The 23,494-nt window shown below is 36.3% G+C and overlaps 1 protein-coding gene across 1 annotated transcript; it reads right to left on the bottom strand.

Moving 5' to 3' along the window:
• Positions 1–19,024: 19,024 nt before the first annotated feature.
• LOC306860507 (isocitrate dehydrogenase [NAD] subunit gamma, mitochondrial-like) lies at positions 19,025–22,637 on the bottom strand (the record flags this gene model as incomplete). The annotated part of the gene is made up of 11 exons (XM_079402240.1): positions 19,025–19,129; positions 19,306–19,366; positions 19,548–19,642; positions 19,714–19,860; positions 20,929–21,060; positions 21,176–21,304; positions 21,383–21,515; positions 21,608–21,668; positions 21,709–21,815; positions 21,897–21,994; positions 22,617–22,637. The coding sequence occupies 11 exons, from the start codon at positions 22,635–22,637 to the stop codon at positions 19,025–19,027; spliced, it is 1,089 nt and encodes a 362-aa protein (XP_079258366.1).
• Between the last annotated feature and the right edge of the window lie 857 nt (positions 22,638–23,494).

The raw sequence follows: 23,494 nt of genomic DNA, 5'->3' as shown, positions 1-23,494 counted from the left end.
AGTCGATATTTATCGCACACCCCTACTGCAGATACATAGATAGATAGATAAATAGAAAGATAGATAGAGAAAGAGAGAGACAGATAACAAAAACGTTTAGTTGCACTTCTAAATGGTATTTACATATTAAACCAGCATGTAATTGTAGTACATTCCTACATGAATTAGGCTAATTAGATACATTAATATTCGTTTATCTGCAACATGTCTAAAAACGGATATTTTAACTAGAGGAATGCACTGACCCTGATATCTAAAAACAATAATTTACTAAGTGTGACAAAATTCAACAACAAAAGTGTACATAAAACCTGCAATTGGTCAAACATGCAACCATACTAATTGTTGGTCAAACAAAATAATTATATCATTAACAAAAAAAAAAAATATTTGTTTCCCAGACATTTTTAAATGTCATTAAATCAAACTGTAAATGCATTTAAACATAATTATGTTAAATATAGTGTTCACTTTCATGAAGTCTACAGAAGCACAGAATATTTTACAGTGTTTCAGCTTCTTTATGGAGTCCAAAATAAAATATTCTGCTATTATTCTTATATGGGTTAGTCTGAATTAATTTTCACATGCTGATTCATGTCACAGAAGAATTAAAGAAGGTGTTTCTTAAGTGATTATACAGTGTTATATACAAATATAAATATGAAATGCAAAACTTGTAATATTGCAGCTGACTTAAAAAGTCTAAGAGCAAACATTTAGTCCTCAGGACAGATCTGTGGCACATAATTGAAGGGCTTGTTTGTGTAGTCAAACACTGGTAGATTCTGTCTATAACTAGTTTGGCGTTATGTCACTGAAGTAATCACACTTATGCACATTGACCTCTTTGTAGTCGCAAGTTCTTTGTGTATTCTGTTTCTTGGAATTGTAAAGTCTATTCCAGATTCACATGAGTGAATGATGGCTTTGAAACACAACACTCTTCATCCATCTTCATAATATATGTGTGTGCAAACAGCACATAACAATAAATCCCATGTTTTTATTTTCCCTGAAGGAGGACAAAATTAGACCTGACAGGCTCATTATACAATGAAATTAATCACATTAAAGGATTGATTAAAACATGGAAGAGATTACACTTCCACTGAATACATAAACATGACAGTGTTCAGCCTCCGAGCGTTTCAAACACCTGCTCCTCTGAAAGGGATTAAATGGAAGTTTGAGCAAATGACGGTCTCTCTTTTCTCTACAATTCAAATGAGCGCAGAACTCCATCTTCAGCAGTCCCAGTGCTTGAGTCAGCCCAAAAAAATCAAAAATGACATAATCCCCCCCCCCCCCTTCATGTTCTCCCTCAGTCCTGTCTAATCATTTTTTGCTGATGACAGAACAATGGATAGATAGATTAAATAGATGGATGGATAGAGGAGAAGAAAGAGTGGGACTGATTTGAATGTTTAAAAGTAATTAATTGCGTTAATGAAATAGATCTACAGGGCTGATTCATGGTTCGGTTAGAAATGACCCTCCGTGCGATTGTTTTGCTCTCACAGAGAAACAGAGGCGTTGTGAAAGTGTCTGTTCATTCTTACTGCAGAGGGAGCGTGAGTGTCTGCGCACACACTACTGCACTACTACACACACACTGAAAGAAGGAGAACGCCACTTGCCCATTACTTAAAGTGTGTATCTGAGCGAGAGAATTCAATTTTGTGAAACTTTCCATCCACAGATCAGATCAGTTATAGTAAAAATTGTCTCAACCAAGCAGGTCTATAATACCTGGAGAAAGTTATGTTGTGTTAGTGTTGCCATTCATAGCAATGGTAGTGGCTTAGCTGGCACAGGAACCCCCAACAGTATGTGATTTGATTTCCGCCTGGGTTTGGCTCTGGCCAATCACTTGAGCCTTAAATGTCATGTTATTTTGGAGCTGCAGGGTAATGGCTTTATAAACATAATGGTTCAAAAATATCTGTCTGGTACCAATATATCTAATGGAATGAATCCTTGTTATTTATAAGTTGCTTGGGAAAAAAAAAGCAAATAAATAAATTGTGTTTACTTTCTTTGGAAGCTTCATTTTAACTACATTTACATGCAACATAATAATCCGTTTGCAATTTGAATTGATGACTAAATTATACTAGAAAAAAGCCTTTACGTAACCACCTTATCAGAGGAGGAGTTGACAACTTAAATAAAAATAAAATATTTTGCCATGTAAATGCTTAAATTTGAATACTTTCTTAATTTTAATAAAACAATAACTTGCACATATGCAGTGATTTGTTGGATATGTTTTTATACGCTGAATAAACCGATATGTGAAGGAGATTGAATATTTGCTACATATATACTGAGACATCAAGGCGAAAAACAGCATTTCCAGTCGCTCTGGTGACACGGTTTACGAACATGGCAGTTTTGTTCAGAATACACCTAATGCACATAAGCAAATATGTGAATCGGAGAAAGTCAAGAGTTCATGTGCACAAAACTTTTAGAATCCGAAATCACAAGATATCTCACTTATTCCTTCTAGACAGCAATGAGATCAAATCGAAAGCAAATGGAGTCTCCGCAGGTTCTCCTGACAAAACATGTGTCTACTCAAGGTTTTCAGAAGAAATCCTAACTGTATATCTTAATAATGTCTTTATTTAAATTAATCAGTATATTATAAATTTAATTGTTCATACCTAGTTTTATATTTGGACTAAATTTGCTGTCATTAAACCAGGGTTATTATCATAAACCTTTAAACCATTTTCATTGCTTGGGGAAAAAAATGAACTGAAATAACATAAACTTCATTTAATTTTGTTCAGAATACACCTAATGCAAATGTAAAAGGATATGTGGATAAAGTCAAGGGCTCATGTGCACAAAACTTGCTAGTGAGAAAGTATTTATTTACACTCTCTGACCATTTTGTTTCATATTGGCTTGCGGACTGATGTCCAGCTTCTCGCTGCAGTCTCACCATGTGATCAGAATCATAAGAGAGTGGTCAGAGGTGAGACTGAGGTATAACGGTTCCCTTCACGACTTGGCTCATAAAATGCTGTTCTCTGCAAAGAATAAGACAGCACATATTAGGACACTTTGAGTGGTGTGTTCACTATTAGGGAGCATTTGGTGCACATATGGACAAAATATTAGAGTTGATTCTCTACAGGTGACATATCCTTTAGGAGGGGACCTTGTATGTCTTCATAATGGAGTTGAATCAAAACTTCCTCTCGTTCTAGGATTTAGCCCACACTCCCTTGTGTCCTTGTAGACGCTATCCTGGAGACCAATTTTGGCTCTCTCCTGAAGTTTCAGATTCCCATTCTGGTGTCCAAAGATGTGCTAATAATTTATATAAGAGACAGTTATCTAGGGGGACTGCTATAAAATGTGTTTTACAATAAATTCATCTTCTGGGTGTTGTGGTCGAGGGACTTGGTTGTTGTGTGAAAACCTACGGGGTTCATCAAGGACTAGATTTGTGCTTTTATGATCTTGAGAACCCATGGAGCTAGAAGAAAGACTCAGGCAGCCAACCAAACACACATGAGCTGAGATGAGAGAAAGGTGTGGAAAACCAGAAAATCTCTTTTTGGATTTCTTATCTTATACTTCTGCTTTGTATTTCCCTGACATTCTCTCCATGCCCCTTTTATATTTTCCATAAAACAATGCCTTTCAGCAGTTATATTTTGACATCCATTTTTCATCAACCCGCTCTTACATTTTTCACCACTGGCCAAAAAAAAAGAAAGAAAAAAAGACAAAAGAAACTACAAACTATAAGGACTGTTAAAGCTCACCAATAAAAGCAGCATTAACAGTTCTTTTAGCCTTTTCTACTAATTGAAATTGTCCCAAGAAAATAGTTATCTCAATTATTCCTTCTACACAGCAATGAGATCAAATTGAAAGCAATTAGGGTCTCCGCAGATTCTCCTTACAAAAATAGAAGAAATCTTAACAATATATCTGAATGTATTTATTAAAAATTATCAGTAAATTAGATATTATTTGTAAATGCCCAGTTTTACATTTAAACTATTTGCTGTCATCAAACCAGGGTTATTATCTTTAACTAAAACCTTTAAACTATTTCCATTTTTCGTACTGTACATTATGTTGTGAAGGCTGAATTCACTTGAAGCATGTAAAAATTGTATTTTTAGTATTTAATTGTATTGAATTTAGACAAAATTTTGCAGTATTTCAGATAGTATCGGTCACTTATTGTTTGTTAGCCATGACATGAAAATAATGTTTATCTGACATGATTTTAATATTGGTGCATCAATGCTAATTTATCTGCAAAACTCAATAGTCGCTTCCTTTGTGTCTATTTTTCTCTTATTAGAAACATATTTGACCATGCTCTTACAAAGCCAGGAATAGAAGTTCTCAAGTCCGTCAAGTCCTCTGAGCTATGGAAGAGAAACTGTTGAGCAATAACAGATTCCTCTGGGGTGAGTACAGATCCCAGAGCCTCACTTATATGTATAACCCATTACTGGGCTGTAGTGATTGCTTGTGTGTGTGTGTGTGTGTGTGTGTGTGTGTGTGTGTGTGTGTGTTTTATCATACAATACTTCACATGACAGAGGGCCATTTCATAATTATCAATTACTGAAACTGACCAAAGAAATCCTTGCACACAATATGCTATCATTATGCCTAGTTTATGATGGGCCCCACTGCTATCTTAATCACGAGGGGCCCTTTAAACACACATGAGCATCTATCTAATCATGAGAACAATGGTGGTTGTCAGCAGTGTTCCTGTAATATATACAGAGTACATAGGTTAGGGTGAAAGGTTCAGTTCATGAGGTTGCATACATCGTTTGTTGCAAATTCAGGGTTTAAGGTTATTGTATAAGTCAAGGTCACACATGTAACTACATAAACAAGAAGGTCTGATTGACAGAGAAAAGGGATGACTGCATCTGGATCTGGATTACAGCAAGTGCATCTGATTAAGGTCCGAATCCTTTAAGGAAGGCATGAGGGGGAGAAAAACACTTGGATCGGGATCCTAGAGTTGGGTGCCAAGTTAGACATCTCACAAATCCAGCTGCAGGCTACAGTTATCCAGCCTTTTACTGGACATTTAATTTAAAACAAACTTTGTATATCACACACATTAATGCACATCAGCAAAAGCTCTAAACTGCTGTTCTAAAATAGAATTCGAAGTTCAGGTTAGAAGGTGTATCAAATTATACAGTATAAATGAATGACGTGATCTGTGAAGAAAGATCAGGACATTTTATTAATTCCGTTTTATGTAGAGAACAGCATAAACATAAATATATTAATATTTTATTTAGCTAGGATGCATTAAAATAATCAAAAGTGACAGTAAAGACATTTATAATGTTACAAAAGATTTGAGTTCTGAAAAACATGTACAATATAATGGTTTCCACAAAAATATTAAGCTGTACAACTGTTTTCAACATTGATAATAATAATAAATGTTTCTTGAGCAGCAAATCAGCATATTAGAGTATATGCTAAAATATATTTCTAATAATTTCATAATATTACTGTTTTTTATCCAATAAGTGTAGCCTTCGTTCAAAAAACTCTATTTTTTTTACTCCAACCCCACATTTTTGACGTGATTTCAATTAGAGGTGAATAAATTTCAAGAACTTTTACATTATTAATTAATTGTTAATTTATTCATATGTATGCGACTTGAATACGCTTCTTTTATAAGCATGTTTTCTCTTAACATGTTTTCCCCAAAAATCTTTATAAACTAATTTTTATAAATTAATAAATTTTTTGAAAATAGTGTAAATATATATTTTTTTAACTTGCTTTGGTTACACTTTATTTTAAGGTGTCCTTGTTACAGTGTAATTATACATTTAAGTACTGAGTAATATTAACTACATGTACTTACTGTATGGTTAGGGTTAGGATTAGGGTTTGTCTTAGGGTATGCATAATGTATTGTTGTTATAATAGTAAGTACATGTAATGTGTAACAGGGACACCTTAAAATAGAGTTACCCTGGCTTTTTAAACCAAAATGAATACAAATATTAAATTCCTAAGAATTTAGAATGTAAAATGTGCTTTAAGCTAGATTTTTAAAAAGGATGTTTTTTTCCTTCATGGTGGACTCTCTTATTTGTCATTAACCCTTCTATCTTTTGCTCAGTTATATCAGTCATTTTTCCTGTGGTAACAACATACACAGGAAACAGCCCAGTCTTTAACACATGCAATGATGTCCTTTATGTCCTCTGCAGCTTTCCTCCTATCTTCTCAAAGCTGCTCTACCACTCTACACATATATTTCACACCCACCACTTCCCTGTTCTTTAATGAAAGACGGATGTAGGTATCCCAGAACAGCTCTCAGTGAGGTGCATTAGTCATGCTTTGATTAATCGTTATTATACGGCTTAATTAAAAGGAGCTGAGTGTAAGTGAGCAATTACATCAGACCGTTCCTCCTCAGACTGTCATCTGTACTATTCTCTCACCACCTCACAATAGGCTCATTACGATGGTTCCACGTTTGGCCATTTTTCTTCTCTCCCCAGATAACTATATTCTGTTTTCCTCAGTCAGTGCTGTGGGAATTGCAGAAGCAGCTTTTACCCAGGACAGTCTGAGAGTATATGACAGCGCGCTGTAGGGTCAAAGATGAAAAAGGGCCAGGACATTCACCCAGCAATGAGAGAGGGGCTTCTGGCAACTGGGGCTTCTTCTAATTCTTGGCATCTGGCCTGCTGTATAGCTTTGTTTTTTGTGCAAACAGGAAGTAATATAAAAATAAAATGGAGAAAAACTTATTAAATATTTACTGTATTTACACTACCATTCAAACGTTTTTCATTCAGAATGTTACAAAATATTTCTATTTCAAATTCAGAATGTTAAAAAATGTTACAAAATATTTCTGTTCAGAATGTTACAAAATATTTCTATTTAAAATAAATGCTGTTGTTTTGAATTTTGTTCATATAAGAATTATCAACATTGATAAATCAGCATATTAGAATGATTTCTGAATGATCTGGACTGGAGTAATGATGCTGAAAATTCAGCTTAGCATCACAGGAATAAATTACATATTAAAATATATTACAATACAAAACAGTTATTTTAAATTGTAATAATATTTCACAATATTACTGTTTTTACTGTTAAAAAAATGCAGACTTCTTTCAAAAAAAAAAAAAACGTACCCACCTCAAACCTTTGAACAGTAGTGTAAATATAAAAATAGCAATATAAAAATACTATTTTGTCAGAGTTCATGGCTATTTTTAAATAGCCATCATTAGACAGCTGTCTTCCAGCAGTGGCTAACAGGGCTATGCTAAATAGCCAAACCTTGACCTCTTGGATCTACCGCTGGTGGCCATTAGCATATGTTGTCTTTTGGATACTGCTGTGATGCTGTTCCCATCAGGCTTTTTAAGGAGAACGCTTTCTGTCATCATTTGCACCCTTATGTTGTTCCAAACATATATGACTTTTGTCTTCTGTGGAACACAAAAAGAGATATTTTGAAGAACATTGGGCTCTAAACAAGACTTTACACCATTCGTTATATGGAAAAGAAAAATATGGCATCTTTTGTGTTTCATGCAGAAAAAAATGCACACAGGTTTTAAGTTCTGAAGTTGCCAACAGCTAGACCAGCACTAACCAGCCTGTACCAACAAGGAAATTAATTAAACAGTGTGTGCATCACAGTGGACGTTCATGATAGGTGTTTCATTACAGTAGAAGAGTACAGTATGGGTTCTGGCATATTTTGTCATGTTGCATTTGCAGAAGCCATTAGCTATTAAAGGGATAGTTCACCCAAAAATGAAAATTCTGTCATTAATTACTCACCCTCATGCCGTTCCAAACCAAAGACCTTCATTCATCTTCGGAACACAAATTAAAATATTTTTGATGAAATCCAAGAGTTTTCTGACCCTGCATAGACAACAACGCAACTACAACATTCAAGGCCCAGAAAGGTAGTAAGGACATTGTTAATATAGTCCATGTGACATCAGTGGTTCAACTGTAATTTTATGAAGCTACGAGAATACTTTTTGTTTGCAAAGAAAACAAAAATAGCTACTTTATTCAAAAGTTTCTTCTCTTCAGTGTCAGTCTTCTCTGCGCACAAAAATATTCTTGTAGCTTCGTAAAATTAAGGCTGAACCACTAATGTCAGATGGACTATTTTAACAATGTCCTTACTACCTTTCTGGGCCTTGAATGTGTCAGTTCAGCAGGGTCAGAAAGCTCTTGGATTTCATAAAAAATATCTTAATTTGTGTTCTGATGATGAATGAAGGTCTTATGGGTTTGGAAGGACATGAGGGTGAGTAACTAATGACGGAATTTTCAATTTACACATCGCAGCTAAATGTGTGGTAAAAAGCATAGAAAATACTGTAACTGGTTTAAGTAGTTCAGTTCAGTCTCACGTAGTGAAGATGTAATGGTGAGAGGAATACAGCTGTCCACAAGGACTTAACGGAAATGAGCGGAATGGTAAAAGAAGCAGATGGCTCACACTGCAGGTGCATGAACTGTGGAAAACAAAAAGGGTAGCATTGCAAAAAGAGAAGGAGAGGAGAAAGAGAGGTGATCATGATGAATGGAGAGGGCAGTAAAGGAGGACACTCCTGAACCAAGGAGAATCCATTCTGATGCATCTCAGGTATCCACACCGCTTTTCTCACGAATGCTGCTGAATTAAAAAACGCTGAGGAGCGGAATCAACATTTATAAGCATAGTGCACACCTTCAGGCTTTAGATAAGACGTTTTTGGAGAGGGTGTGATAAAGACTCTTTCGCTTTCTAGATGGGCAGTGTGGAGTTAATTTCAGCTGATAGGGCTAATTAATTACCATTCAGTTAGCATCATTAGCATACGTGTGGGTGAGGGCCCATGCTAATCATTCAGTTCCTTGCATATCTCGCTGGACTTAACCAAATGACTCTCTCCATGAGGAGTTTTGTTTTTATCAAGTTATTTGCTACTGGGTCATCACGAGCATTAAAAGTGCCTCATTAAGGCCGATTGATGTTTCTGTCTCCAATTTCCTTTGCTTTGCCTCCGTCTGTCGCGTCCTATTTGCTGTCCATCTAAACTACAGATTTTTGTATTTGCACTTGACAGCCTCTATCCGGGGCTGACATCATTATGTGAGTAGAGGAGCAAGGCCATGATGTATTTCTCTATAAGATAGTAAAACCTTTATGAAGGACTGCACTCTGCATTCATTTTGATAATCTGTAATTATGTTGTCAGGGCAACTGCTGTTGTGAAGTGGATACATCTGGAGGAAGGTCAGTCAAGGGCACCTGGGGTGAAGTGTCTATGCAAAAGAGAATAAGAGGAAATGAAAAAAAATATCATGGCGTAGGGCTGTTTTACTGAGATCCAAATCTGCAGTGCACCTGGCGCTGTTGTTTAAGGTGACAGAGGAACATGGCAGTGTGGAAGATGATAGACAGACAGACAGACAGACAGACAGACAGACAGACAGACAGACAGACAGACAGATAGACAGATAGATAGATAGATAGATAGATAGATAGATAGATAGATAGATAGATAGATAGATAGATAGATAGATAGAATAATAATAGTTGATTAATTTCTTACACATCTCATCTCAATCCTCTTTTTCTAATTTCAAAACGTCATTTTAGAGCTAGTAATGGAGGCTTGAGCCATTCATAATGCAGTCTGATGCAGCAATTAGAGACAGAGAGAGAGAGATTGTGTTTGAAGTACATGAGTCTGTGCCTCTCTCAACAGTTTAGAAGCAGCGTCTCTACTAACAGTGAAACTGTAAATTTAACCGCTTCAAGAACAGTGATGTTATTAACTTGATTATTGAGAAATATCATGTAGCTTTTCAGCTGCTATTTTATTTATTTTATATAAACTATTTTATTGATAAATTTGCTGGGCAACAATGACAGCAAGATAATGTCGTATGTTTCCGTATATTTCCGTCTGTACTGTATGTGTGTTTGTTGAGAGCGGCAGATGGAAAGCCTATTTTCAGGTGATAATAAAACAATTTCAGCAAGAAAAACATGGAAATAGTTTATCATTTTTATTGTATTATTTGTAAGATTTATTGGTTTAACAATTGTTTTGATAGGAATGTTCATCTTCATAACTGAGGCTGCTGCGATATGCATCTCAATGCATAGCCTACGATACATTAAATATACATATAAAGCAGCTATCGTGTGATGTGTGTTAGGAGTCTGTTTGGTTTTGTCCTAGTTTTCATTGTGTTTTCAGTTGGCCTGTTCCCTGTGACCTAGTTTACCTTAGTTTCCTGATTAACTCATCAGTTCCTTTGTTTGCTCCACTACTTAAACCCTCAGTCTTCGACCGTTCTCCGTTATGTTTGGTTGTGTTTCCCTTCGCCATTTTGCCTGTGTTTGAAGTTTGTTTATTAAACCAGGAGTGTTTTGAACTTTTGCATCTCCTGTCTCCTTCTGCCTTCCTACGACACACTGTGACAATGTGATACAATTCACCCCTATTACGATGCAGTGCGATTCGATTCAACACAATGCGATTCAATGCAATATAATGCAATGGCTATGCAATACAATATAAATCGTTTTTTACCTATGCAAAAATGTAAGAAACGATGCATCACAGTACAAATGCCAACTTATGATGCACACTTTTTTCCAATCGATGCATCACATCATTTATGCCGATGCACTAATGCGAATCAGTGAATCTTACCATCCCAAGATTTTGGGAGTGTTAGTTCTTTTGCTGTAAGGACCTTTGACTAAAAATAACTGAAATCGTTTGGTGAAGTGATATTGAACTGTAATGCAGTCAAGACCTGCCAGGAACTACTTTAGCCGTGTGTTTCCAGAGGAATAATCGCACAGCTTAGAATGTTTGTCAGCCAATACGATTCAAGAAAGGTACATCCCTGCTGTATAAATCTAATTTAGATATAGATATTATTTTTGCCAGAACTGTAATGTCTCACAGTCATTTCAATATTTTCCAGCAAAGAATGCTTAAGCACAATACAAGCCAAAAAGGCACATCCAATCATAAGCGATCTCCATGGATCACTTTATTATTATTATTTTACCAGAAAGTCAAAACCACATAACATGATGTGCTAAAACAGAAAGGGATAAAAGACAACAACGAGCAGGAGGTGGAGAGGAGAGGTGTGGACGGATGGATTTGTTTATTCCATGTGTAATTCAATAACATGTAATTCCTTTGAACCAAACCATTCCCTCAAGGTTCAAAAGACAGAGTGAACTATATTGATCATTGCTGCTTCTTTTACCTTGGAGACATTAAATCAGATATTAGTTTTCAGCATATAATGAAAGCCTTGTTTATTACTCTCCGTCTGGTTTTGTTTAAGCTGTGGTGCCAAATACAGATTCAGACAGGCGACTAGAGCAGTCGATATCCTGTCTGCAAGCACATGAATCGAGAGGCTGCGCGGGGTAAAGCAGGTCTTTTGAGGTCAAGAGATGGTCTGCGAGAGGAAGAAGATGCCTTTGCGCGACACTCAGGGAATGCATAGAATGGAAGAATAAAAGAGAGAACCGACTACAAATGAGGGTAGACAAATATGGATAGAGGAGGAATCAATGTGAGGAAATGTCATATGGTGAGGGGGGAGATGAATGGAGCGGATATTGTAATACTCAGAGGGTGCAAATTAGTACTTTCCTGTTCATCAGTGGGAAAATGAACAAGGAAGCAAACAATGTAAGACTTGAGTGCAAGTGTGTGTGTGTGTGTGTGTTCATTTATACAACAATAGACAAGAAGTTAATATTTAGTAACTTTGCGAGTCATTGCCAGTTACTTTGTCTATTTCCCTCAACAAAAATAGTTCCTAATGAAATCACAGCAGAATTAACTGTTGCGTGTCTCTAAGCAATATACACTAATGGCATTGCTGAACAAATCAGTGTTTTTGAGAAAATCGGTTGAGGAAATGATTGAATGAATGGCTCAGAAAGGCAGTCACTTGTTTCATTCCTGAATGAATCAGCATGTTTGAACAAATTTTGGTTGAGTAAATTATTGAATGAACTACTCAGAAAGGCAGTCATTTGTTTAACTCCTGAATAATTCAGTATATTTAAACAAATCCATTGAGTAAATGTGTGCATGAATCGCTCTGTAAGGCAGTCAGTTATTTGGTTCCTGAATGAACCAATGTTTTTGAACAAATCAATTGAATAAATTATTGAATGAATCACTCTGCAAGGCAGTCGCTTATTTCAGTCCTGAAAAAAAATCAGTGTTTTTGAACAAATCAGCTGAGTAAATGATAAATGAATCACACAGAAAGGCAAACAGTTACTTCATTCCTGAATGAATCAGTGTTTTTGAACAAATCTACCGAGTAAATGATTGAATAAATCCCTCACTCACTCAGAAAGGCAGTCACTTGTTTAAATTGTGAATGACTCAATGTTTTTTAGCAAATCAGTTGAGTGAATGATTCTAATAACTGATTAAGACAGTCACGTGCTGCCAACTATTGGTGCAACGATGTAACCTGCAGAAAGAGTCACCAAAAAATCCCCACCACAGACAGACAGTCTGTCTGGAACACACCAACACAGACAAGCATAGTTACGCAAACAGTGAACAATTCCAGTGCCGTTGTTAGACAGTTAGATCAGCACTCTTGGAATGCAGCTCAGCCAGTTAAATTTGAGGACTGGAACAAACTATTGTATAATGGTGCACTTATTAAAAATAATGCTAGATTGACTTGCTGAGGTCAAAAACTCTGCCGCAAAGACCAGTGCACCCTGTTTATCTAAGACACCCTGGTAACTCTAAACACATGCATTGCCCACATACAGTACATGCACACGGTGAGCACAGCATTCACAGTGACGTAACCGTGAGATGTCTGCCAAATATATGTTTAGAAATGATCACACATTCCAGGGGTGTCATGCACCTATTTTTCGCTCAGCTCTGGCTTTTTTAATCTACTTTCTTGCTCTGTTTTAATGGCCACTTCTGATATATTCTGTCTGCCTTTCATTGTTTCTCACTCTCCCTGTAGAGATGTGGTTCGACAGGTGTCAGCGCACAGCTGCCAGTGTGAAACTACAGCCCCTGATATCTGACCTAACTAATGATCCACAACATCTTTCATTACACGAAACACTCGCACGCACATGCACAATTCCTTCCTTTTAAATAACAGGCTGGATGGATCTTGAAAAACGATTAAACTGCATTAAAACATGAAGCGTTTCCATTAAACGAATGCTAAACAGAACGCTGTCAGGAGGATGTGGTCATCTGTGAATGAGAGCATGAGTGATTGAGTTACAGATCGCTTCTCTGCAGATTCAGCGAGGTCCAAATCTGATTCCAGCCGTTGGATTATAAGAGCAGTGCGCATGGTGAGGCTGATGAAGGGGACAGTGAAACGGTGTGGAAAAACGAACAGATGGTGGCAGACATTCTTAGAAAGAGTGGGAAAGAGAGGAAGCCGTGGAAGGAGGGGTTGGGGGGGGGGGGGGGGGGGGGTTGGGGGGGGTTGGAAATACAGCAGCTGTTTGGCACTGAGGAACAGGACAACATAAGATGCTAAAATGAAAGCGCACAGCTGATGCAATGTTCTTACATAGCAGATCTCACCGTAAGGCCTGTTTCACACCGCATGCAAAATGAACAACTTCATGCTAATATTAACACTTATTCACACTGCCCACATAACAGAGGAATCCTGGTGAATGGAAGGTGCTAAAAACACTAATGCTGTTTACAGTTAAAGGGATATAGTTCACCCAAATATGAAAATCCTGTCAAGATCGCAGAATTTTTATGATCGTGCATATGTCGTGGTACTCTCCAAAATGAAGAATTGCTGAATAAAGTCGTTATTTTTGTTTTCTTTGCACACACAAAATATTCTCATAGCTTCATGAAATTAAGGTTGAACCACTGATGTCACATGGACTATTTTAACAATGTCCTTACTACGTTTCCGTGCCTTGATCGCAGTGCCGATCCTAGACTTCTGGGGGCCCTACGCAAAACTTTTTTTTTTTTGGGTGTTTGGGATGAAAGAATGGATGTAACGCATTTGTCTGTGTTTCACTCCGTCTCGAATCGCACTCGTGGAAAGTACTTGAGAAACAGTATCTCTTCCGCGGCTCGGTACACTTTCAACTCGTTTTTTTTAGTCTCGAGCAAGAGACTGTACGACTGATTTTTACGTAGAAAGGGTGACAGCGCACCGCATTAAAAGAAATTATCATTCATGCTTTCGTGACCACTGGCCAAACTCAAAAATGAAACTAAAATGAAAACATATTTGAGAGCAAGGTGTTCCTTGCATGGGGCTCCCTGGTGTTTCGGGGGCCCCATGCAGCTTGCGTATTCTGCGTATAGGCAGGATCGGCTCTGCTTGATCGTATTAAGACCCTTGCTGTCTATGGAGGGTCAGAAAGCTCTCGGATTTCATCAAAAATATCTTAATTTGTGTTCCGTAGATGAACAAAGGTCTTACTGGTTTAGAATGACATGAGGGTGAGTAATTAATGACAGAATTTTCATTTTTGGGTGAACTATCCCTTTAATCTCATCGCTTTTATTATTTTTTTATGAGACTTTGCAACACTCATCATGGCTGCTGTAGGAGTGGAACAGTTCAATTAATGGAGAGAATGCAAATGCACATTATCAGCCTAAAAAATATTTGTGTGTGTGTGTGTGTGTGTGTATGTGTGAATTTAGCTAAAGTAGTCAATATTATGATGCCATAAAAATTACAGAAGTTTAGCATTTATATTCTTTATTTATGTTCAGCATTTATATTTTTATTTCCAATGAATATATATTGCTTTTTTATATATATAAATATTTTACTCACAAATTCTCAGTGATTTCTATCTGAATATTTTAACATAACTTAATATATCTAAGAAAATATTTTAGTCATTATAGAAATTTCCATGGCTTCTTGGGATTTTATTAGTTTCTATGAATTCTCATGTCTAGAAATCACACTTTTAAAATTTCCAAGTAGTAATATCTTTATTTGTCCCTTTATAGGGCAATTTATGCAGCATCAGACCTCACAAACATACAAATTTTATAAAAACATCACAATAACACAACCACTGTGGGAACCCTGGTTCTTAAATAAAAATGGCAGTCATTGAGGGAAAAAATTAAAATAAGAAATATGTTTAGGTCTTGAATTTGTGCAGTTTTATTTTGTCTTATTTTAAATAATTAAAACCATCTTTTTGCAAGTGTGTATGCATGACTGGTTTAGGCAGTACAGTTTTTGATTTGGACTGAATTCAGTGTAGATTAATTACCATTTAGATGCAAATGTGACTCCTCCCCTAGTGAAAAGAAATATACTGAAATGTATTTGAAATATATTTATTTCATGCCAAGTATTCTATATAAAAATACCCTGCAGTTGTATTTTTGATACACTAAACTGGTATACTTAAAGTCTGCTAAATGTGAACATCTAATTTGGCATTTTAATTGTGTGGAAGTAGTGCTGAAGTCCAGTTAAAGGTATACTGAAGTATACTTGATTGTGCTAAAGTGGAACTATTGCAAGTATACTTTAGGTATAGGCCTGCTTAACTTGAAGACAGATATTAGATCATACACTGTAAAAAAAAAAAAAAAGAAAACATAGTTGAGCCAACTTAAAATTTTAAGGCAACCAGCTTCAGCAGAATAGAGTTCTCTCAACTTATTTTTGTAGGAGATTCTCAACTTTTTGTTGTATAAACTTAAAACAACACGTTGAGAAAACTCAAAAATCTGCTGAAGCTGGTTGCCTTAAAATTTTAAGTTGGGTCAATGTTTTTTTACAGTGTACAATCCTCATCAATAGTGAGATTAAAACACATTCTAGGCGTAATATAACGAAATGTGCATTGTGCACAAGTAGTAGGCTACTCCAAATAAAGTTTAATTATAATTTTTATAAGTTTCGAGCGATATGTCACTAAATATATTGATAGACTACTATACTACTATGTATGAAATAAATGTATTTTAAATATATTACTTTTTTACTAGGTTCGTAATATAGATTTCAAGATGATCAAATTTGTAATAATTCTCAATGGACCACTCCTGAAAACACTCAAAGCAGTAATCCAGAAATGGCTTTGTTCTATAGAGGCACAGCTAATGTGAAAGCATGCTTCTGCTTACGTGTGTGGTGTGAAACAGGCCTTGTGATGAGACTGGAGTGCTCGCACTCGCCCCTAATGTTACCATGGAAATAAGCAGTGGTCCTTGTAAGTTCCTGCTGGGAATTGAGCACCTCCTGCTGTTGTTTCCATCATGGCTGGATCTATTGCGTATGGCCGCTGATGCTGATCTGGGATGACTGCAGGTCTCGATGAGGGCAGCGGGTGTCTACACTAATTACTACAGCCTACGAGAACCTGCGCTGAGCAGCGTGATGGACAGACCGCGAGGGGCAGAGATGCACATGTGGAGGGAGGGAAAAGGGAAGAAGAGACAGCATGAATGCATATGTGAATGAATACTTGGAAGAGTTATAAAAAAAAAAAAAAAAGAATCAGAGCGGTTACGTGAGCAGCAATAGACAGCGTGATCACTGGCTCCATGGGCTTTCAACTGCCCTGCATTTTGGCAACATTTAGGTATTTAGGTCAAGACGTCTTCAATTTTTGATGACATTAAGTAGCTGTGTCGATGTAAATGTGAGGGTAAGGAAAGATATGAAATCACAAATGCTGGTTCCCTTTTGGACAGAAAGTGAGAACAAGGCCAGCCTACATTATAATCATATATCCATAAGTCCACAACAAATTAGTTAAAGAGATTTTGAAATAAATACAAGGTTTTATAAAAAATTAAAATGATGAGACACACACAAAAAAAGTTTAAATCTGCATGTGAATATTGTAAGTAGACTTGATGGGGGAGGGGGAATTAAATGCAGTATGCATGTAAATGAGACCAATGTTTTTTAGATTTATTATTATAAATTTTTTTGTTCAAATCATTTATTATTTAGATGGTTTTATTGGGCTCAGGGGAACATGGTTATTGCTCAGATTTAAGGTACCCAAATATTATTTATGTTTACTTATAAGTACTTATTAAGTGGATGAAAATGGTGTTTTAAGGGATAATCAATGGGTTCAATAGGTTATACTGTACTATGGCTTTACTTCACATCTAATTTTCACAATTGAGTTTGTCTACTGTAAATATTTTTTAAAAGTGTATTTTCTATGTTTCTTCAGCTAAATGTTGACAAAAAATATTTTTTCCATTAAATAATATTAAATACAGTGACTAACCTGACTAGTTGGCCACTTTCACAAAACATTCCTGATTCCCCCTTTTTTTTTTTTTTGCTTTGCTTTGTATGTCCAGGGTACAGATAGAAGAAAGGAGGAAAACAGAACAATCTTCTGTTTCCTCTTGGAAAAGAGATGAAACTGCAATCCTCAGCTCTCCAAAACTGAGAGACCGGCTGTTTTGGAGAGCCCTCTTCAGTTGGAATATGTCTTGTTTTTGAAAGCACAGTTACAGACAGCAAAATTACTTTTGGCCCTTTTCCTTTTGATTCGCGAGCTGTTTTTCTCTGCGTTGCTGGAGCTGAGATGCTTAAGCTGTTCTTCTCATTTTACTTCAGAGGTACTTCAGTACTCCGTTGTATATTACTAGCAAAGCGATCATAACGGCCTGCCCGTGCCCCTCTCTCCCTCCTGCTGTGAGCAAAGATCGCCAAATATTTTTTTGTGTGCCAATAATTCAAATCATGAGGGGGAGGGAATATTTGTGTGATCAACAGAAAAATGTAATCAGTATAACCCAGCTAAGGTCTTTGTTCTTCATTTTGGCATACTTTTTCCTTCTTTTCACTCCTTTTTTGACATTCCATCACTTTCCTTTTCATCGCCCTCTCGCTGGCAATGGCAAACTGTCTTTTTTCCACTCAATTGCTCTCTCATCAAGAGAGCGCGCTTACATTGATTTAATAACCGCAGGGTGATATTAGTTCCTTTAAAGACTTTCTCTGCTTTGATGGATCTTTTTCTTATCTGACCTTTTTGTTTCTCCTGCTTACAATTATATGAACTCCTGCAGGTCAAAAACAAGTGTTGCTGCTTGTCAAAGCTCACTAGTTCAGCCAAACTTTGAGTAATTTTCCTTTCTGTGCATCATTCATAAACACAAAATGAAAAACTACTTGTACGGTTGAATGAATCAAATAAATAAATCAACCTCAAAAGAATGGCTGTTATTAATACCAATCATAACATGACGACTGCCAAAAATCTTTGTACAGCACTTTCACAGGCATGTGTTTTGGACAAGTACCTAAACCTCTTAACTTTTGGTTTCCTAATTCACTGATGACAGATGTACTTACGCTCAACATTCCCACAGGATTCATGATGCAAAATAATATCTAATTGATGACTACCAAAGATGGAAATACTCAAATGCCATGTCAATAAAATAATAATAATAATAAAAGCTTAGTTTATATTTTAAAGTGTACAAATTCATTCTTTTTATCACTACAAAAAAACATTCTAGCTCACTCATTACTGCAAACAGTCACTTGCGCTGAAAGTAAACATTACATGTAATATATTTAACTTTTTTCACTACAGCAGTCATAACTTTTTATAATACTCATAAGCAAATGTTGATAAATGTTCAAATTTGATAAAGCTGAAGTTCAGCGTTTTAGTGCCACCTATTGGGAAATGTTTGTCCATTAAACCAATCATACTGTCTATTTCACTTTGAACATGTCTTAGGAGGCATGAAGTAAGACATTTAGTCATGAAAGTGTTTGGTGCATCATCAATTAACAACAGGCAATAAATAATAAATTAATAAGATGAAGACTTCAATACAGAACCTGTTGGGTATGACATGAAATACACAGAAATACAATTAGATCGTTTCTGTGTTCTCTGTGAGCTGGAGGTGTGTGTGAGAGAGTCTAGAATCTGCAGAAATGAAGTTCAGATCTGTTCTGATGTGCGTGGTCCTCCTCTCTGGATCTCCTGCATAATAGAGTAGACCACTTCAGATGTAGTACCCTGACCTCCCAAGTCAGCAGTCTGCAACTGCAGGGATATAGAGACGTGAAAACAAATGACTATACAAGCAGTATGTGTTTAGTAGAGATGTAATATTGCAGATGTATTAGAGTGGAAAAGGGTATGAGCAATTGATTTGGCTTGTCTTAGGTGAGATGAATTGCTATAGCTGTTTGACATAATGAGCATGTATTGTATGATACCGGCGTTTCAAACAAAGTTTTCAGAACTGCATTTCGAATCATCTTGGCATATGCATGAAGCATAAGAAAGAGGAAAGACAGCCCAGGCATGAATGTAATGCACAATTCCAGTCCTACAGCTTTGACTTTTTATGTATAATTCTGTTTCATGTATAATGCATGAAGTAAATGTGGATTTAAAACCTCTAATATTAGTAAAACCTCCAATGAAAATGATCAAATTAATATTCATACACACATACTTTAAGTGATCCAGCATCAGGCAGCTCGCCAGCAGTGTGGCCGTGGGGTTTGCAATATTCTTGTTAGCAATGCTTTTCCCAGTGTTCCTAGTGGCCTATATAAAAACAAAAGATATCTCATGTGTTCTTTAAATCACTCTAATGTACATGCTCTGATCTTTCTTACAGTCTCAAAAACAGCGTAGTCCTTGCCGTAGTTGACTCCTGGTACCAGACCTGGACCTCCAACAAGTCCAGCGCACACATTGCTCACCACATTTCCATAGAGATTAGGCATCACCATCACATCAAACTGCTGGGGCTTAGAGACCAGCTACACCAACAAAAACATATTCAAAATATTGGTAACACTTCACTTTAAGTCTTTTTATTATGCATTGTAAAGGTATAATGTAGGGTGCCATCGCCCCTCCCTTCCGAACGGCGTTCGCCCATCCCTTAGGACCGACTGACCCATGTTCAACTGCTGTTCACAATGCATTATATCTTTTCATAAATAATATTAACCAAAGTAAAAAAAAAAATTCTTATAATTAATATTTGCAGATTACTTTTTATATTACTTGTTACAATATTTATAAGATATTGCAATACATTATAAGGTGCTATATACAAGGCATAATTAATGCATTTTAAATAATTTATAATGCATTATATATAAAGGCTTCCAGTAAAGTGTTACTAAGTATTGTTATTATATTCTATATATTGTCTGATAGTGTAATTATGTGTAGCTTTTATTTTTTAAAGCATTTTAGGGACATAAAACGCAAATTATGCTATAATCTCTATATAAAATGCATCTTTTTTTTGTTTTAATTACGATTATACTGTCCCTATACAAACACACCCAAAATAAATTAATAGGTAAACTATTGATTATATCATGTAAAACATAGAACCCAAAAAATACAATAAAATGCACTACAGTTCAAATCTTTTAGTCAAAGTTTTTCAAATATTTTTTAAATACATTTTCAAATGTAATTTATTCCTTTGATGCAAAGCTGAATTGTCAGCATCATTGCTCCAGTCTTCAGTGTCACATGATCCTTCAGAAATCATTCTAATATGCTGATTTGCTACTCAAGAAACTTTCTTATTATATTTAATGTTAAAATAGTAGAGCTGCGTTATATTTTTGTGGAAAGTGAAATGCATTTTCTCAGGATTCTTAACAAATATGAACTGAGAGAGCAGCATTTCTTTGAAAAAGAAGCCTTTTGTAACAGTATAGAATACATATGTCTTAACTGTCAGTTTCGAACAGTTCAATGCATCTTTGCTGTATAAAAGTATTAGCTTATTTTAAAAAACTCTTACTGACCCCAAACTTTTGGACTGTAGTGTATCGTACTTATGTAGTTCACCATTCATCTACCTGCATGGTGGTATTGTCCACGATCATGTTATCAAATGTGACATCAGAATATCCATCCGCCACCTCTTTACAGCACTGCAGGAAAAGGCCATCGCCAAGCTTCCTATGAAGCACAGAAAAAACAATCCTAAACTAATTTGAACCTGTACCACAGGAAACCAATATTTCAGCAAGAAATATGCAGACGTGCTTTTGTCTGATGATTTGGCTGAAAGTAAAGCAGCGTTAAGTAAGAAGAGACTCTCACATTAGCTTTATGTACTGCCGTGACCTTGCGGCGGCCTTTCTCTCTGGCCAAGTTAAAGGCATACTCAGCGATCCGCAATGAATTCACACGTGTTATGATCTTCAGACTCTCCACCACCCCGGAAACATTCTGGAAGAGAGGAGATTTAAACTTGAGGAATGAGTGTAACTGGTGTCCTTAAACTACAAGAGACCCAAACACATGGACCTCATGCTCCAAGCTGCTGTACTCTCCTTCTGTGTTCTCCCTAAGGATGATCACATCAATGTCTTTGTGGCGCGTCGGGACACCAGGAAGAGACTGACAGTGCATGACATTAGCATACAGGTCTAAAGATGTGCTGTCGGAGAGATAAAACCAGTCATATAAATGAACCCTTTGGAATTACCACAGATAATCAAGTAAAGGAAAAACAAATCCAAGATGTCTTACCGAAGCAAATTGTTCCTGGATTTATGAGATGGAGGAAGGTTGTGATTAGTCTCTATGTTACCTGTAAAAGAATGGTTGATGAACATTTTGTTCATGCTCACCCTTAAGTGCTACTTCATTACGTTTGATTGCAGTAAATGCATTATTGATGTCCTCCTCAGACGAATCCACCCTGACAATCTCAAAATCCACTGGCACACAGCAGAATCTGTGAATATTATTGAATGACAAAAATATAAGAACTCTTCTGTCTGGTGAAGTCTGTTTATAGCGAGCTTCATCTTCCAACTTGAAAAGCTCTCTGACGTGGTTCAGCAGTTCTGGTCCAATACCATCACCAGGGTTCAAAGTCACCGTGTGTCTGCCTCCGTATTTAGCAGGAGGAGGCTGATGCGTTAAGATGCAAAACAGACCATTGACAAAAGAAAGGCAAAGGTCAAGCTCAAAATATAAAATCTCATTTTCAAAAGATGCTTTTATTCAGCTATCACTGCTATTAAATTGCCATGTTGAGATTAATGCATCAAAATATAACACTATGTTTTCTATTCTTGTGAAACTGAACCAAATACCTGGAAGCAACTTTGTAAATATGTTTATTCATTGTATGGTGATGTATCAAAACATGACAAATCTATAGTTTGCAGAACCAGTACTCACAATAGTCTGGTCGCGGTGGGCTGATGAGTCAGAGGGAGTAAACAGAAGTGGTTAGTCAGAGGAGAGAGTCAAATCCATTCTGCTTTGGTTATGCTTACAAGCACAGGACAGAAGCATTGGGGATGCATTTAAGTGCTTAATTTAATTAAGATATTATATTAACTACAATGAAGATGTTACCCAAAGTATACAGGCCCTAAATTAAAGTAATTTCAGATGAATAGGGAGAGGGAGTGAGGTGACAGTAAAAGATTAGTCATGCTGTAATTACTTTTCATTAAGTAAATCATCAAATGTAGGGCAATAGGGTCAAACGTTATTATAAATCAAGACTTCAGCCCAAACTTACAGTATATGAAGACTTCTTCATCTGGCAACACACTGCAGGGCTTTTCGGCTGTCAATATTAGATAACAGAGAAAATAAAAATTGCACAAGCAGTTCTCATTTTATCTGATCCTTCATACATTTTCTAATTTGCTTCATAATTTGAAACATAGCATGAAAAAGTCTAAAGCACCTGTAAGTAGTCAGTGACCTCGTCACTATCACACAGCGAGTGCAAGTAAGGGCACCTTTCTCCGACCTGACTTTACAAATATCTGTTTCTATATTCTGCACACGGCAAACTAAATGCGCTTGACATGTGTTGACTGATATTTGAAGCGGAGGCTGACGCGGTGCTCTTTAGTCCGGTCCGTGGCTGCAGACGCGCTGCAAAGAGGACGAGCGCTGATCTGGACATTTAGGATCGAGTTAAGCTTGCCGCTCCAGCATCAGCAAACAAACCCAAATAAATGTTTGAACCAGCGGCGCTGTTCCACAATCAGCTGACATAAAACTCAGGAATTCACTTACTTTGGCGCGCTCTAGTGTCGTTTATGTGTATCTTTATATTGTAAATGATGGTAATTAATATTACTTGAATATACTTTTACGTTTTGTACTACAACATAAATTACATACAGTCATAGCGCTAACTTTTTAAGTGAATTTGCTCACATGTTGCTACAAAAGGACTACAACTACTAAAAGAATGTGTATTTACGTGAAGATTCAGACCGCTGCAGTAGAAATTCTTTCCCAAATTATTTGGAAAGTAAGCCTAATTGTGATGAATTTAATTAAAAATAAGACATTTCTTATATGAACATCTTCATGTAATTTTGTAATGTTTAAAAATATAGAACACTATTCTCAAGCACAGAATGACACTTTCCTTATTTT

Source organism: Barbus barbus (assembly GCF_936440315.1).
Source record: "Barbus barbus genome assembly, chromosome: 41".
NCBI lineage: Eukaryota > Metazoa > Chordata > Actinopteri > Cypriniformes > Cyprinidae > Barbus > Barbus barbus.
The sequence above is the reverse complement of the archived record's forward strand: the minus strand, read 5'-3'. Positions and strand labels throughout refer to the sequence as shown.